Consider the following 16,684-nt stretch of genomic DNA (forward strand, 5'->3'; position numbering starts at 1 on the left):
TCTAATTAAAATCTCTTTGCTTCATTTTATAAGTTTGTGGCATGGGTATGAAATCACTATCAGAGGAACAGAGTGATAGGGTGGTTACGTTTGTAACTTAAATGTAGACTATCTTGAACACGGAGAGATAGAAAACAATGGCAGAGGGTCAGTGAGGCAGACTAGAGAGTAAAGGTACCTGCCACCGAGCCCAATAGCCTGAGTTCAGTCCCCAGGACTCAGATGGTGGAAAAGAGAACTAACTCCCTGTGTCATGTTGTCTTCTGTGCCACGCTCAGGCTGTAGCGCTCTCTCTCTCTCTCTCTCTCTCTCTCTCTCTCTCTCTCTCACACACACACACACACACACACACACAGAAGTAATGATGTAGAAACAGTAATTACAGATTCTTTGAGTAACTTTGTAAAGGGGACAAGAGAAGTGGGTGGAGACTGGGCAGGAATGTAGAATGTAAAATCACATCTGCAGGCACTGGGTATGAATCTGTGAGATATGGACATGGGGAAATAGAAGAGCGATAGATGCTGGTGGATTGAAACTGAGTAGGTGAGAAAAGACGGGAACTGGAGCCAAACAAAAGGGTTTTTTTTTTTTTCACTTCTGTTTTCCAAGACACATAAAATGATTATCCTCTTCAATTGCTTCCCATTTTCACTGTTTCCAGGAAGTCTCATCTAAATCAACTTATGGAAGGCAAGTGGGACAAAGAAGGAAAAGGTCTATTTGCCTTTCATGGTGATTTCCATGGAGAAGCTCAAGCATGCTGCTCCAACCCCATGAGAAATCAAGTTCTACCAGCACTAAGTGGTCTCACCATTCCCCAGAGTGGAGAGCTATATATTCAGTGCGGTCAGGCTTTTGGGCCTCTACATGCCTGAGATAATCACACACCACACGTTTGCTTCAGGTCACCCACGTCAAAGGTATTACAAGGTGTATGATTTGTTTCTGTATGGAGAAGTACAAGAATGTTAAATTTGGAGATTAAAAAAGAGAGAATTAGATGCTGGAATATCTAAATCATAGAGTTGCTTGAAGCAAAGGAGTAGTGGAAAATTTGCAAGGAAATTGTAGTAGGGAAAAAGGAATATGGATGAATAAACCAATGTCTTAAAACTAGTGATGTCAATGTTATGTAAAGCAGAGGCTGAGCGGAGACCTCTAACAGCCAAGCGTTTCTAAAGACACTGGACTTTGGAATGGGAGCTGGAAAGGAGCAGGTCTCTCCTTGGATGTGCATTTTCTGGGCAAATGAGAAAGCACTTCTGTGCCTTCAGTTGAAGTCAGGGAGACAGAGTTTTTTGATAAGTAATAAATAAAAACTAGTTTTTAGCTCATTATTTCTATTTTTAGATATGCAAAACATAACTTTCACTGTGTCTGCTGTGCTGCTATGTTCATTAAAAAAAAACCTGACTATATGAAAATATCTGTTAGCCATGTGTCAGGCTTCATGTCTAATCTTATGATGGAGGTGGGTCTTGTATCTTATCTGTTGCTTTCATTGGTTAACTAATAAAGAAAACTGTTTGGCCTGATAGGACAGAAAATTAGGTAAGCAGAGTAGACAGAACAGAATGCTGGGAGAAAGAAGCCGAGTCAGGCAGTCGCCATGATTCTCCCACTCCAGACAGACACTGGTTAAGATCTTCCCTGGTAAGCTAGCTCGTGGTGCTACACAGAATATTAGAAATGGGTTAGATTGCCTGTTTAGGTGCTGAGGAGTTCCATCTGGACGGGTGAGTGTGTGCGATCCAGGGGCGGACTGTCCCAGAAGAGAGCACAGGCCCCCTCCGCCAGCTCCTTCTGCAGGGCTGTCTTTCTTACACCCGACCCCCCCCCCCCCCCCTTCACAAGCCTGCGTTTTCTGCTCGGTCCTCTGCTCAGGAACAGTTTTCTGCTCCTACACTAAGGCGACCCACCCAGAGCGGTGAGTGCCTGCCTACCGGGCAGGCCTCAAGGACCCCTGAAAGGGAGCCCGGGCACCTTCAGCTTGTGTTCCAGGGGTGCCTATGCACTCCTGGATCTCGTCCCACCTGCCAGGTTTTTTCCTTTTGTCCCCAGATCATCGGGCTACCAGGCGGCCCTGTTTAGGTACTGAGGAGTTCCATCTGGACTGGTGAGTGTGTGCTTTCCAGGGGCAGACTGTCCCGGAAGAGAGCACAGGCCCCCCTCCCCCAGCTCCTTCTGCAGGGCTGTCTTTCTTACACAAGACAACCCCCCCCCCCCCCCCCCCCCCCGCCCAAAGCCTGCATTTTCTGTAAGGTCCTTTGCTCAGGAACAGTTTCCTGCTCCTACACGAAGGCTACCCAACCAGAGCAGCGAGTGCCTGCCTATCGGTCAGGCCTCTAGGACCCCGGCAAAGGAGCCCGAGCACCTTCAGCTTGTGCTGCAGGGTCTCCTGTGCTCTACTTGACCCTGCCCTGCCTCCCCAAGTTCGCCCTTTTATCCGCGGGTCATTGGACTACCAGGCGTCCATGTTTCGGTGCTGAGGAGTTCCATCTGCACGGGAAAACGGTTCGGGAAAACGGTTCCTGCTTCTACACTGAGGAGATACACCCAGAGAGTCAGTCACAGCAAAGACTGGACCAAGACACCAGGCCTCTCCTGGCTCCATTTGAAGGAAGAGATGGGAAGGCGCCAAGGCAAGAATTCCTCCAACAAACTGAAAGGCAACATGACATCACCAGAATCCAGGGATCCCGAAATAAGAAGAATTGTACACCCTACTCTAGAAGAATTAGAAGAAATCGACTCAAAAGTGAATTATATGAAAATAATAGAAGACCTTAAACAGGAGGTGAAAAACTGCCATAAACAATTAGAGATCACAAACAAAAAGGTAGAGGAAATGAATAAATCGCTCAAAGATACCCAAGAAAACCAAGAGAAACAAGAAAAAGCAATCAAACAGGAAAGGGAAGCAGTTCAAGACATGAAGAATGAAATGGAAGTAATGAAGAAAACACAAACCGAGGGAAGGATGGAGATGGAAAATCTGGGTAAACGAACAGGAAATACAGAGACAAGTACTACCAACAGATTACAAGAGATAGAAGAAAGAATTTCAGACACTGAAGATACCATAGAGAAAATAAACACACTGATCAAAGAAAACAGCAAAGCCAACAAATTTTCATCACAAAACATTCAGGAAATCTGGGACACAATAAAAAGACCAAACCTAAGAATTATTGGGATAGAAGAAGGAGAAGAAGTACAGCTCAATGGTCCGGAAAATATATTTAATAAAATTATAGAAGAAAACTTTCCCAACATAAAGAAGGATATTCCTTTGAAGGTTCAAGAAGCATACAGAACACCGAATAGACTGGACCAAAAAAAAAAATCTCCTCACCATATAATAATCAAAACACAAAACATACAGAATAAAGAAAGAATATTAAGAGCTGCAAAGGAAAAAGGCCAAGTTACTTATAAAGGTAAACCTATCAGACTTACACCAGATTTCTCTATGGAAACAATGAAAGCCAGAAGGTCCTGGATAGATGTACTGCAGAAACTAAGAGACCATGGATGCAAGCCCAGACTACTATACCCAGCCAAGCTTTCGTTCACTATAAATGGAGAAAACAAAATTTTCCAGGATAAAAACAAATTTAAACAATACGTAGCCACAAATCCAGCCTTACAGAAAGTAATAGAAGGAAAATCACAAACCAAGGAGTCCAACAATAACCACAATAACTCAAACATCTAGAGACCCTTCACCAGCACAACTCAAAGAAAGGAAACAAACAAACTCTACTACTAAAAAAGTGACCAGAATTAACAACCACTGGTCATTAATATCACTTAATGTCAATGGGCTCAACTCACCTATAAAAAGGCACAGGCTAAGAGATTGGATATGAAAACAGGATCCAACATTCTGCTCTTTACAAGAAACATTCCTTAACCACAAAGACAGGCACCTACTCAGAGTAAAGGGATGGGAAAAGGTTTATCAAGCAAATGGACCTAAGAAACAAGCAGGTGTGGCCATACTAATTTCTAACAAAGTTGACTTTAAACTCAAATCAATCAGAAGAGATGGAGAGGGACATTTTATACTCATAACAGGAACAATTCATCAGGATGAAGTCTCAATCCTGAATATCTATGTCCCTAAAATAAAAGCACCCACGTGCGTAAAAGAAACATTACTAAAACTCAAGGCTGCCATCAAACTGCACACACTAATAGTAGGAGACTTCAACACTCCTCTCTCACCAATGGACAGGTCAATCAGACAGAAACCTAACAGAGAAATAAGAGAATTAATGGAGGTAATGAATCAAATGGACTTAACAGATATCTATAGAACATTCCACCCAAATAGGAAAGAATATACGTTCTTCTCTGCAGCTCATGGAACCTTCTCGAAAAATGACCACATACTGGGTAACAAAGCAAACTTCCACAGTTACAAAAAAATATTCGTAACCTCCTGTGTCTTATCAGATCACCATGGATTAAAGTTAGAATTCAACAACAATGCTACCCCCAGAAAGCCTACAAACTCATGGAAACTGAACAGTCAACTACTGAACCACACCTGGATCAAGGAAGAAATAAAGAAAGAAATTAAAGTCTTCCTCGAATTCAATGAAAATAAAGAAACAACCTACTAAAACTTATGGGACACTATGAAAGCAGTCCTGAGAGGAAAGTTCATAGCACTACGTGCCCACTAAAAGCAAACAGAAAAAGCACACATTGGAGACTTAACAGCCCACCTGAAAGCTCTAGAAAAAAAAAGAAGCAGACTCACCTAGGAGGAGTAGAAGACTGGAAATAATCAAAATGAGGGCTGAAATCAACAAAATAGAAACACAGAAAACAATCCAAAGAATCAATGAAACAAAAAGCTGGTTCCTGGAGAAAATCAACAAGATTGATAAACCCCTATCCAAACTAATCAAACGGCAGAGAGAGAACATGCAAATTAATAGGATCAGAAATGAAAAGGGGGACATAACCACAGACACAGAGGAAATTCAGAGAATCGTTAGATCTTACTACAAAAGCCTGTATGCACAAAACTGGAAAATGTAAAAGAAATGGACACTTTTTTAGATAAATACCATATGCCAAAGTTAAACCAGGACCAGGTGAACGACCTAAATAGACCTGTTAGTCGCGAAGAATTAGAAGCTGTTATCAAAAACCTCCCTACCAAAAAAAGCCCAGGACCAGATGGTTTCAATGCAGAATTCTACCAGAACTTCCAAGAAGACCTAATACCTATACTCCTTAATGTATTCCACAATATAGAAACAGAAGAATCATTGTCAAATTCCTTTTATGAAGGTACAATCACTCTGATACCAAAACCGCACAAAGACTCAACCAAGAAAGAGAATTACAGGCCAATCTCACTCATGAATATCAACGCAAAAATCCTCAACAAAATACTGGCAAACTGAATCCAAGAACACATCTGAAAAATTATCCATTATGATCAAGTAGGCTTCATCCCAGAGATGCAGGGCTGGTTCAACATACGAAAATCTATCAATGTAATCCATCATATAAATAAACTGAAAGAAAAAAACCATATGATCATTTCATTAGATGCTGAAAAAGCACTTGACAAAATTCAACACCCCTTTATGATAAAAGTCTTGGAGAGATTAGGGATACAAGGGTCATACCTAAATATAATAAAAGCAACATACAGCAAGCCGACAGCTAACATCAAATTAAACGGAGAGAAACTCAAAGCCATCCCACTAAACTCAGGAACACGACAAGGCTGTCCACTCTCGCCATACCTCTTCAATATAGTGCTTGAAGTTCTAGCAATAGCAATAAGACAACATAATGGGATCAAGGGGATTCGAATTGGAAAGGAAGAAGTTAAACTTTCGTTATTTGCAGATGTTATGATAGTATACATAAGCGACCCCCAAAACTCCACCAAAGAACTTTTACAGCTGATAAACAGCTTTAGTATTGTGGCAGGATACAAGATCAACTCCAAAAAATCAGTCGCCCTCTTATACACAAAGGATATGGAAGCAGAGAGGGAAATCAGAGAAGCTTCACCATTCACGATAGCCACAAACAGCATAAAATATCTTGGGGTAAATCTAACCAAGGAAGTGAAAGATCTATTTGACAAGAACTTTAAGGCATTGAAGAAAGAAATTGAAGAGGATACCAGAAAATGGAAGAACCTCCCCTGCTCTTAGATTGGGAGGATCAACATAGTAAAGATGGCAATTTTACCAAAGGCAATTTATAGATTCAATGCAATCCCCATCAAGGTCCCATAAAAATTCTTCACAGATCTTGAGAGGACAATAATCAACTTTATATGGAAAAACAAAAAACCCAGGATAGCCAAAACAATCCTATACAATAAAGAATCTTCTGGAGGCATTCCCATCCCTGACTTCAAACTCTATTACAGAGCTACAGTAATGAAAACAGTGTGGTACTGGCATAAAAACAGAGAAGTCGACCAATGGAATCGTATAGAAGATCCGGATTTTAACCAACAAACCTATGAACACCTGATTTTCGATAAAGGAGCTAAAAGTATACAATGGAAGAAAGAAAGCATCTTCAACAAATGGTGCTGGCACAACTGGATGTCAACCTGTAGAAGAATGAAAATAGACCCATAGCTATCACCATGCACAAAACTCAAGTCCAAATGGATTAAAGACCTCAATATCAGTCCGAACACACTGTACCTGATAGAAGAGAAAGTGGGAAATACCCTACAACAGATGGGCACAGGAGATCGCTTCCTAGGTATAACCCCAGCAGCACAGACATTAAGGGCAACATTGAATAAATGGGACCTACTAAAACTGAGAAGCTTCTGTAAAGCAAAGGACACTGTCACTAAGACACAATGGCAACCTACTGACTGGGAGAAGATCTTTACCAACCCCGCAACAGACAAAGGTCTGATCTCCAAAATATATAGAGAACTCAAGAAACTAGACTTTAAAATGCTAATTAACCCAATTAAAAAATGGGGCACTGAACTGAACAGAGAATTCTCAACAGCAGAATTTCAAATGGCTAAAAGACACTTAAGGTCATGCTCAACCTCCTTAGCAATCAGGGAAATGCAAATCAAAACAACTTTGAGATATCATCTTACACCCGTCAGAATGGCTAAAATCAAAAACACCAATGATAGCCTTTGCTGGAGAGGCTGTGGAGGAAGGGGTACCCTCATCCATTGCTGGTGGGATTGCAATCTTGTGCAACCACTTTGAAAATCAGTGTTTGGGTTTCTCAGGAAATTCGGATCAACCTACCCCTGGACCCAGCCATACCACTCTTGGGAATATACCCAAGAGATGCCCGATCATATGACGAAAGCATTTGTTCAACTATGTTCATAGCAGTATTATTTGTAATAGCCAGATCCTGGAAACAACCTAGATGTCCTTCAATGGAAGAATGGATGAAGAAAGTGTGGAATATATACACTGTAGAGTACTACGCTGCGGTAAAAAACAATGACTTCTCGAATTGTGCATGCAAATGGATGGAAATAGACAACACTATCCTGAGTGAGGTAACCCAGACCCAAAAAGATGAACATGGGATGTACTCACTCATAATTGGTTTCTAGCCATCAATGAGGGTCACGGAGTCTACAATTGGTGAACCTAAAGAAGCTAAATAAGAAGGTGATCCCAAGGAAAAACATAGTTACCCTCTTGCCTATGGGAAGTAGACAAAATTGCTGGGGAGGAAAGTGGGATCTTGGGGGTGGGGTGTGGTGGGGGTAAGGGGAGATGGGGAGAGAGAAGTGAGAAGGGGAGGATGGGGGGAACTTGGGGAAACAGGATGATTGGGATAAAGGAAGGCTGGATAGGGGAGCACGGAAGCACAATTCTTAGTTAAAGGAGTCACCTTAGGGCTGGCAAGAGACTTGAACCTAGAGTGGCTCCCAGGAGCCCAAGGCGATGTCCCCAGTTAGTTACATGGGCAGATGAGGATAGGGAACCTGAAATGACCCTATCCTAGAGCAATACTGACGAATATCTTGCATATCACCATAGAACCTTCATCTGGTGATGGATGGAGATAGAGACAGAGACCCACACTGGAGCACTGGACTGAGCTCCCAAGTCCCAATGAGGAGCGGAAAAAGGGAGAAGATGAGCAAGGAAGTCAGGACCATGAGGGTTGCACCCACCCACTGAGACAGTGGGGCTGATCTATTGGGAGCTCACCAAGGCCAGCTGGACTATGACTGAAAAAGCATGGGATAAAACCGGACTCTCTGAACATGGCGAACAATGAGGGATGATGAGAAGCCAAGGACAATGGCACGGGGTTTTGATCTTACTTCATTTTCTGGCTTTGTGGGAGCCTAGCCAGTTTGGATGTTCACCTTCCTAGACATGAATGGAGGGGGAGGACCTTGGACTTTCCACAGGGCAGGGAACCCTGACTGCTCTTTGGACTGGAGAAGGAGGGGGAGAAGAGTGGGGAGAGGGGTAGAAGGGTGGGAGGAGGGGGAGGGAAATGGGAGGCTGGGAGGAGGGGGAAACTTTTTTTTTTCCTTTTCTCAATAAAAAAAAAAAGAAATGGGTTAAATCAATATGTAAGAGTTAGCCAATAAGAGGCTGGAACTAATGGTCCAGGCAGTGTTTAAAAGAATACAGTTTGTGTGTTGTTATTTCGAGGCGTAGGCAAGCCAGGCAACCGGGAGCCGGGGTGGCAGGAAGGCAGCCCGCAGCTCCCTCAACAATCTTAGACTCTCTTGTAACTATATTTACCAGCAATTCTTAGATTCACATTACCCCCAAGTGAAGATGGCCAGGATTGTGCACATTTTCTAAACTTACAGAGGGGATACTTTATTTGACATTTTGATAAAGTTGGAAACGTGACGTTGTAGCAAAGGTCACATATTTATCTTAAAACAGTGTTTAGCCAGCATCCAGAGGTATTTCCTCAGAGTAGCCACTATGTACATTTCAAGACGAAAGGTTCAAAGGATTTGAAATAGCACGTTGCAGAGTTTAGTCGGCAAATTAAGTTGTCAATTCCTGGATGTTCTCTAACAAGTTGACAAACCTGTGTGTGTTCTAAGCGATCAAGGGGCTCTGGTGGGAATCACATCACCGCCTTGAGAAGACACTGGGAAGACCTGCATGGCTGCTGACATAAAGTGCAGCCATTGCCTCTGGCACAGACTTCCTGTGCATCTAAGACGTTTCCCAACGTAGCCCAGGCCGCCCTGCTAGACTGAGGTGGGGATGTGAGGCTTGAGTGCTACTTTAGCTGATCCATTTTCTCATTGGGGAGAGGTTCTTGCTCTTGTGTTTTTCTGTAATCTAGTCTATGCAATTGTAGTTGGGAAAAATTAGTTGAGATACATTAATATGCTGAAGGTGGTTGCTAGGCTGGGGACACGGTCCCTAGAATGGAAATGTTACTGACTTTTGATCTGGATTTGGTTATGAGACTCTGAATTAGTTAGGAGGAGAGAATTTTATTTCATAAGACATTAACTATAATGCAGAGCTGTAGTCAGGAGACAAATAAAGCTACCTCAGTAGATCTGCAATTGAGACACATGACTTTAATCCCAGCACTTGGAGGAAGAGAAAGGTGGATCTCTGGGAGGTGGAGTGCAGTCTGAGCCTCATAATAATGTTAAAGACAGCCAGGGCTACATAGTGAGACCCTGTCTAAAAACAACCCCCAGCCTCCCCCAAACCAACCAACCAACCAACCAACCAACCAACCAACCAACCAACAACTAACCAGCTTGCTATCTAAGCAAGTAACTAACTAACTAACTAACTAACTACTTTAGTAGAAAAAATTTCTTTTAAGACACAGGTTGCTAAATAGACCTCACTAAAATGCCTTGGCTGAGCTGGAACTCAGGATCTCCTTCCTCAACCTCCTGAATACAGAGGTTAGCGTTGTGCATCACAACAGCAGGTGAAAGTAATGAATTTATATGGCATTTACACTCACCATACAAATGGGGAAAACTAATTCACTGGACTATTTCAAAGAAAGAACAATATATTAAAGTCTTAAATAATATATTGCCAACCATATTTCTGAATATATTCAATAATTTAATCTAAAATGAAAATTCTTTAACAAATATGTCTGGTTATTTTTTTTAAATATATACAGCATAGAGAGAGATAGCACAACTATTAGATAGTAGTTTTCTTGGAGGTTGCCTATATCATCATCATCATCATCATTATCATCATCATCATCATCATCATCATCATCATCATCATCATCATTATTATCATTATTATTGACAGGATTTCACTATGAGAGCTTGGCTAGTATGTGGATTAGGTTGGCCTAGAAATCGCAAGGATATGCTTCTTGCCTATGCCTTCCAAGTGCTGGGATTAAGAGACGACGTCACCACACCCAATGCCTATATTATTCTTATGGGATAGTTTATAGGTAACAAGTGTCAGCAAGGAATGAATTTCCTTGTGTCAGCACCTAAAACCTCTTCGTTGGGAAGGGCACGAATCCACTGACCAGTCTGACACAACCACTGTGCGATTCTGGAACTAAATAGCTAACATTATGGTTTTTTTTTTTTGTGATTTTACAAGCACACATTCTTTTTATTGATGTGTTTCTTTCTAAAAATGTACCTAACCTATGTCTTCAAACACAGTGGTTTACTAGTTTAGAAAGATGAGGTTCGCCTTGAGAAAATTGGAATTGCTCTTTCCTAATTGCGTGAGAAACAAAAAGGATAGCAGTTTCCCCACTCTCTCTCTTAAGGAACAGATCGGCTTCAACATGCACTTTCAGTTTTCTTTTGTTTTTCCAAATGTTTGCACATAATTGAAAATTTTGTATTTACTGGATTGACAAATACTTTGCTGAATTTAAGAGAGCTATCCAGACTTGTCTGCTTTTGGGGCACTAGCAGCAGCTGGGGAGAGCATTAAAAATACTACTCATAAGCCAGCATCCACAACGACAGCAATAGCTTCACTTTCGAGAGTCTTAAGATAAGCAATAGCAGTGCCTTCAAAAAAGCTTGTAAAGTAAGGGATCCTTGAAGGGACTCCGGAAAAACTACCCATGTTCCAGGGGACGCCTGCGAGCAGTTTTACTGTATTGAATACAAACATAAGTTTTACAAAGTGACCTCTACAGCAGCTCAAAACAGTTGCTATTTATTTCCTCACTACCACACACGGTATTAGCAAACATAACACAACTATTGTTGACTGAAAACAAACGTTTGCATCTTTAGAAAAAATAGAAACTAGGAACCTGTATTTTGAAGAGACAACTTAATCATTCATTTGGAGCTTATTTTTTAAAATATTTTAAAAAGAAAATTCAGTACTTCAAAATTTACAGAGAAAACCCAGTCCTTTAAAGTAAAAGGATCTGCGTAGGCCTGTGTCCCTCACCACCACCATCTTCAGAGAAAGTGGATTCCGTAAGGAGAGGAATCACAGTCCATTATTTCGGTTTTATTTTTGAACTTGTGATTTATCCCAAGTATATCTTAGTTTTATTTTAGTCAAGTTTCTCAAGTGAATTGGTTCCTGAGTTCTTCTTAAGGCCAACTATAAAACATTATTTGTGAAAAGCTAGTAGTCCCACTGTTTGAAAATGAAAAACAAGCACTAAACCAATGTAGGATCACTTACTATGTAAGGATGATATTTAAATTACGGCAGCAGATGTTTTTAATAACAATTTTAAAATGTAGACTACATTACAGGCTTATATTTTATAATATGAACATATAGTAACTGAGATGACTACAGTTTGGGGGAACAGATATCTGAAAAATTATGGATGGTAGTTTTATCTCAGTGAGATTTATATGCACTACATACATATGTGAGTAATAGTCATGTTTATAAAGAAAGAAAGCTAACAAAATATATTCCTGAAGATAAGGCTTTAAATACTCCCAAAGTCCAAAGCTCAAATTGCTTTATGTATCTAAGTTAGTCTTTAAAGAATAAAACCTCCTTTAAGGTCCTACCAGACCAATGTAAACAAAACAAGAAACTAACTTGACATTTTAGACCATAATAGCAAGGATGGAAAATGGGATAATCGGTGAAAAGAATATTGAGGGAGAAAAGCACTGGGTGATATAGAGAGGCAAAGTGTGACAAAAGAGAATGAGAGAAAATTATTAAGATAAACATAGGACTAGTCATTGACAAAGAGAAAACCTAAAGTCATTTTTGGAGCACTGATCCCTTAGACACATTTCTATGTTTTGTCAGTTTAGCTAGAACTTCCCTTTGTCCCAATTTATATTAAAGTAGAACAAACAGTTTTTATATGAGCTTTAATTTAAGCAATACCTTTAATTAAAAGAAAACCACTACTATGATTTGCTCTGAATTCATTGTGTGTTTTTAATTTAATGGAGTATTATAACATTTTCTAATTACAACATTCCCTACCAAAGATTATTGAGCCTATCTGTAAGCCCCGGGAAAAGAAGAAATTCACGAGCGTTTTATACTGCCTTAACTTTCTTAGCTAGTTCCATTGCTCCAAGGAGACAAAAGCAATCATTTCTTGAACCTCATTGCTTCTACATGATCCTGTTTCTTTGCTGGAACAGTGTGTTCTTGTTAAAAGGTTCTCAACTGTTCTTCAATTATCTGAGAAAATCTACAGTCTAAACCAAATATTTACCTTATGCCGACAAAAAATAAGCCACAAAGAAAACCAACAAAACCCCATAACCCAAACCCCACACACCTCAAAGTCGATTCATGTAGGGCCTTACCTAGAAGAAGAAAGTATATTTTGCAAAGAAAAATCCCAACGGTGCTGCTGAGGGGCTCCATGAAAGCATCCTGTCCCATGCATACGGCGCCCTGTGCTTAGTGGCAAGTTGGTTCATGGACCAGCAGCTGCTGGTTTATTTGCTAGGGAAATTAGCAGTGAGGTAACAGACCCTATCCTGCCTCTCGCTTCTGTGATTTGAATACAGAATGAATGTGTATACAAAGAACACAGGGAGTAGGAACACCTGTTATATGCTTTGCAAGAACACAGGGCTGTGGCTTTCGGAATAGTTTCTTATTAGGGATTCTCAGTAATTTTTCAGTATAACTTTATAAATTATACTGAGCTATTCATAATCAGAAGGAGGAGGACAATCTCTTTGGGTGATCTCATGATAAATAAACCCAAATCTGATTTTCTATCATGAAAAATTATGTCATTGTTTTGAAATTTGAAAAATTACTTTTTACTGAAAATTGAAGTACTCCATGAATTTTCTATGTAGCTATTCATCTTTATGAAGTTACTGATTATCATGTAAAGTATGTACCAAAGAACCAAAGCAGATCACTAAAGTATATTTTAAATTTATTTTTTTCTTTGTTACATTTTCTATTAAATATGGCTGTGATAATTTTACTGAATCTATGAATTTACATATTTAAAAATAAATCACAGGCATATTTCTAAGTGGGGATGAGGCATGCACTGTGTATAATTATAATGTACAGAATACGCCTGAGGCCACATTTTCTCAGTTGAATCTTAGAAGCAACAAATCAGTAATCCACAAAAATCTTACCTGTGTTCTGCCTTCATCTTCCCATCTTAGTTCCTTTTGTTGCCATAGAATTAGATGGCCTGAGAATTTCTGCTTAATTTGGTAAGTTACAAGTGAGCTACCATTTGTATAAAGGCTCTGGTCCAAGCTTTCTGCTTTCTGCATGAAATGGAATATATATATATATATATATATATATATATATATATATATATATCTTAAAGCAAGTACAATTTCCAGTACAAACCATTTTTACCAGTGAAGTTCCGCTGAATTCAATGACAAGAGGAAGTAGGAAGACATAGGCTTTCATTTTTAACTGCTTAAACGAAGGCTGTTGTCCAAGTGTCCTTAAAGATAAAAAGGGGCAGTGTCCATTCTGGAACCAGCTTTGGAAATACTCTTTGCATAGAGTCTACCAACTTGCTTAGAAAGTGTCTAAAGTCAAAGGAACTCCTGTTGAGAAATCCAATTCCTTTATACAAGGCTCCGTACCTTAGAAATATGTCAAGCACGCCCTCAAACCCCAAGCAATGACTATAAGTTTCTCTGCACTCCAAATCTTGCACACATCAATCGCAGTGTTAACCATATTCACTTCCGTTCATTTTGCTTAGATGTATACTTCTTAGGTCCTTGGCTATGGCGAACTGTCTAGGTCATTGCCAGTTGGTACCTAAGCAAAGTGCTCATTTTTCTTAACGTATTTCCACAGAAATAAACTCCTTGTGCTCTTTAGCCTAGCTTCCTTATACTTAGTTGCTCCTTAAGAGAGGCACACACATTTTCATATTAGCTGATGCAACAACCAATTGGAAAGAAACAGGACTTGAAACATTATCACACGAACTCTCTTAGTTAGATCTGTCTCAACGAAGATCCTCCTATTAAATAAGATCTTTATAGTGTCCTCAAACCAAAGCATGACTTATTATGAGGGCTCAAAGATCCTTGCCAAAATGTGCGAAACAAAAGACTGTACGGTGGGTTTTCCTAGGGTCAAATGTATAGCATTTAAAGAATTTATAAAATTCCAGTATTTTCCTCAGTTTATATTAAAATATATATTTTTGTGGTCAGAATAAAATAGTAGGTGTTATAATAAGAATCAAAGTACCAGAATGAACCATTCTTGTGCTCTTTTTCCTGTCATAGACATTTAAAAAATTGCGGTACTTGTTTGGTTTAGACAAGTGCCCTCTAGTGGAAGATTCATAAATATAACTGCTTGCAAGAGTAAATTGTGAATTCAGGAAATTTACATTGAAATCACACAAGCAAATTTAACTTCAAGCGGTGCCAAACTGACAGAATTCTTAAAAAAAAAAAATAGCTCCAAAGAGTTTTGTTAGTGTAAGAAAATTCTCCCAGACGCACAGCATCACTTGGAGGCAGAGGCAGGTAGATCTCTGTGAGTTTGAGGCCAGCCTAGGCTATATAGTGAGACCTTGTCTGGGGATGGGGGCAGGGGTGGGATGGGATTGTCTCACCAAAGTATTTTATAGCAAGTTGATAATGTACTAACTGTTTTGGTCTAAAAAGGGGGGGCATATCCTTACTGTTTATTGGTCTTAGTTATAGTTGCGTTAAAAGTGATTAATAAAACAATGTCTATCCATGATTGCATTTCTAGGAATACAAGAAGTCACTTGGAGTGTGTGTGTGTGTGTGTGTGTGCGCGCGCGCGCGCAAGCACGCCCGTGAGAGGGGGCGGGTAGATTAGGGTACAGCTGCTTTCTAACCTTTCTAGTCACACACGGTTTACTGTCTGTTCCATTTAAATTATTAGGCTGGCTTTGTTTTACACAATGAACATCTAATTTTTCTTTCCTTCTTTCTTTTTTCCAAGACAGAGGTTCTCTGTAGGTCCCCCTCCCCAAGACAGGGTTTCACTGTAGCTTTGGAGCCTGTCCTAGAACTTGCTCTTGTAGACCAGGCTAACCTCAACTCACAGAGATCCACCCGCCTCTGCCTCCCGAGTGCTGGGATTAAAGGCGTGCGCCACCACTGCCCAGTCAACTAATTCTTTAATATAGATGCCTTCAAGGAATTATTTACAATAGCAAAAACAGCAGAGGAGAATTGGCAACATAATCAACATGACACAAATGGCTGTATATAGCATGAACTGGGGGAGGAAAATATTTACTATTATAATTAACATGAATTATTTGATTCTGAGGAGCTGTACAGTCTGCAGGAAGAGGTTAAACTGCATATGCAGATTTGTGTGTTAGTGGCCAAGCCTCTGCACAGTCAGGTTGATGACTGCTGCCTCCCAGAGGACCTAGGCTGTATTTTCCTAATAAACGTTAAACTAATGTAGTTACAAGGCACTGGTGTCATGTTGAGGTCGGCCTTGACAAAAATACTTCTCACCAGGGTAGGCGTGTGGGAACGGAAGAAATAAAAACAAGGAATATGAAGACGCATAGAAATAATAAGAAAATACAGAAAGTATCAGCAGAGCATTTCAGGGATTACTCAGACGCTGAAATCACCAGTGTTCATTTTTCCACAGCTTTTATACCCAATGTAAACTGGGAGAGAAGGTAACAAAAGACTTTACTAACATGATACAAAAGGATAACTCACACAGTCAATCCAGAGACATCCAATCATTAGCATTCTGTTGTCTCTGTAGCCAGGTGCCCCAAGTCAAGTACTCTGGGTCACAGACACTGAAGACAGCCCTTCCCTAGGTGACCTCATAGTTAGAAAAGAAAGGAGAAGTACATTTGCATATACTGACCACCTGTCAGGATGGCATTGGGCTATCTTAAGTTCGAGGCCAGCCTGGTCTACAAGAGCTAGTTCCAGGACAGATTCCTAAGCTACAGAGAAACCCTGTCTCAAAAAACAAAACAAAACAAAAATAAAACAAATGAAAAAAGAACCAAGCAATTACCTCTTGAGTTAGGACATGCAACTATGCTTGTCAATCTCCAAACTCTCTGACCCTCAAGGGAAGGTGGAAATGGGCCTGCATTTTTTGGCCTCCACAGTGTCATGGTTTAGGAATCACTCAACACAATACACAAAACCTTTAAGCATCATTAGTTTACACATCAGCGATAGTGTTAGTTAGGCAAGTTCCTTAATTTCTTCACACCCGATTCATCATTTTTAATATGGAGATAA

General features: G+C 40.2%; 1 protein-coding gene across 1 annotated transcript in view; it reads right to left on the reverse strand.

The window, feature by feature from the left end:
• Positions 1-12,935, reverse strand: part of Hepacam2 (HEPACAM family member 2) — a 52,183-nt gene extending 39,248 nt beyond the window's left edge. The window contains exon 1 of the mRNA XM_041675581.1: positions 12,761-12,935. Within this exon, the coding sequence (XP_041531515.1) occupies positions 12,761-12,839 (79 nt within the window). The 5' untranslated portion in view covers positions 12,840-12,935. The remainder of the gene's footprint in view (positions 1-12,760) is intronic.
• Positions 12,936-16,684: the final 3,749 nt, after the last annotated feature.

This window comes from Microtus oregoni, unplaced genomic scaffold (assembly GCF_018167655.1).
Source record: "Microtus oregoni isolate MIOR12 unplaced genomic scaffold, Mior012 000026F_ref0000081, whole genome shotgun sequence".
Taxonomy (NCBI): Eukaryota; Metazoa; Chordata; class Mammalia; order Rodentia; family Cricetidae; genus Microtus; species Microtus oregoni.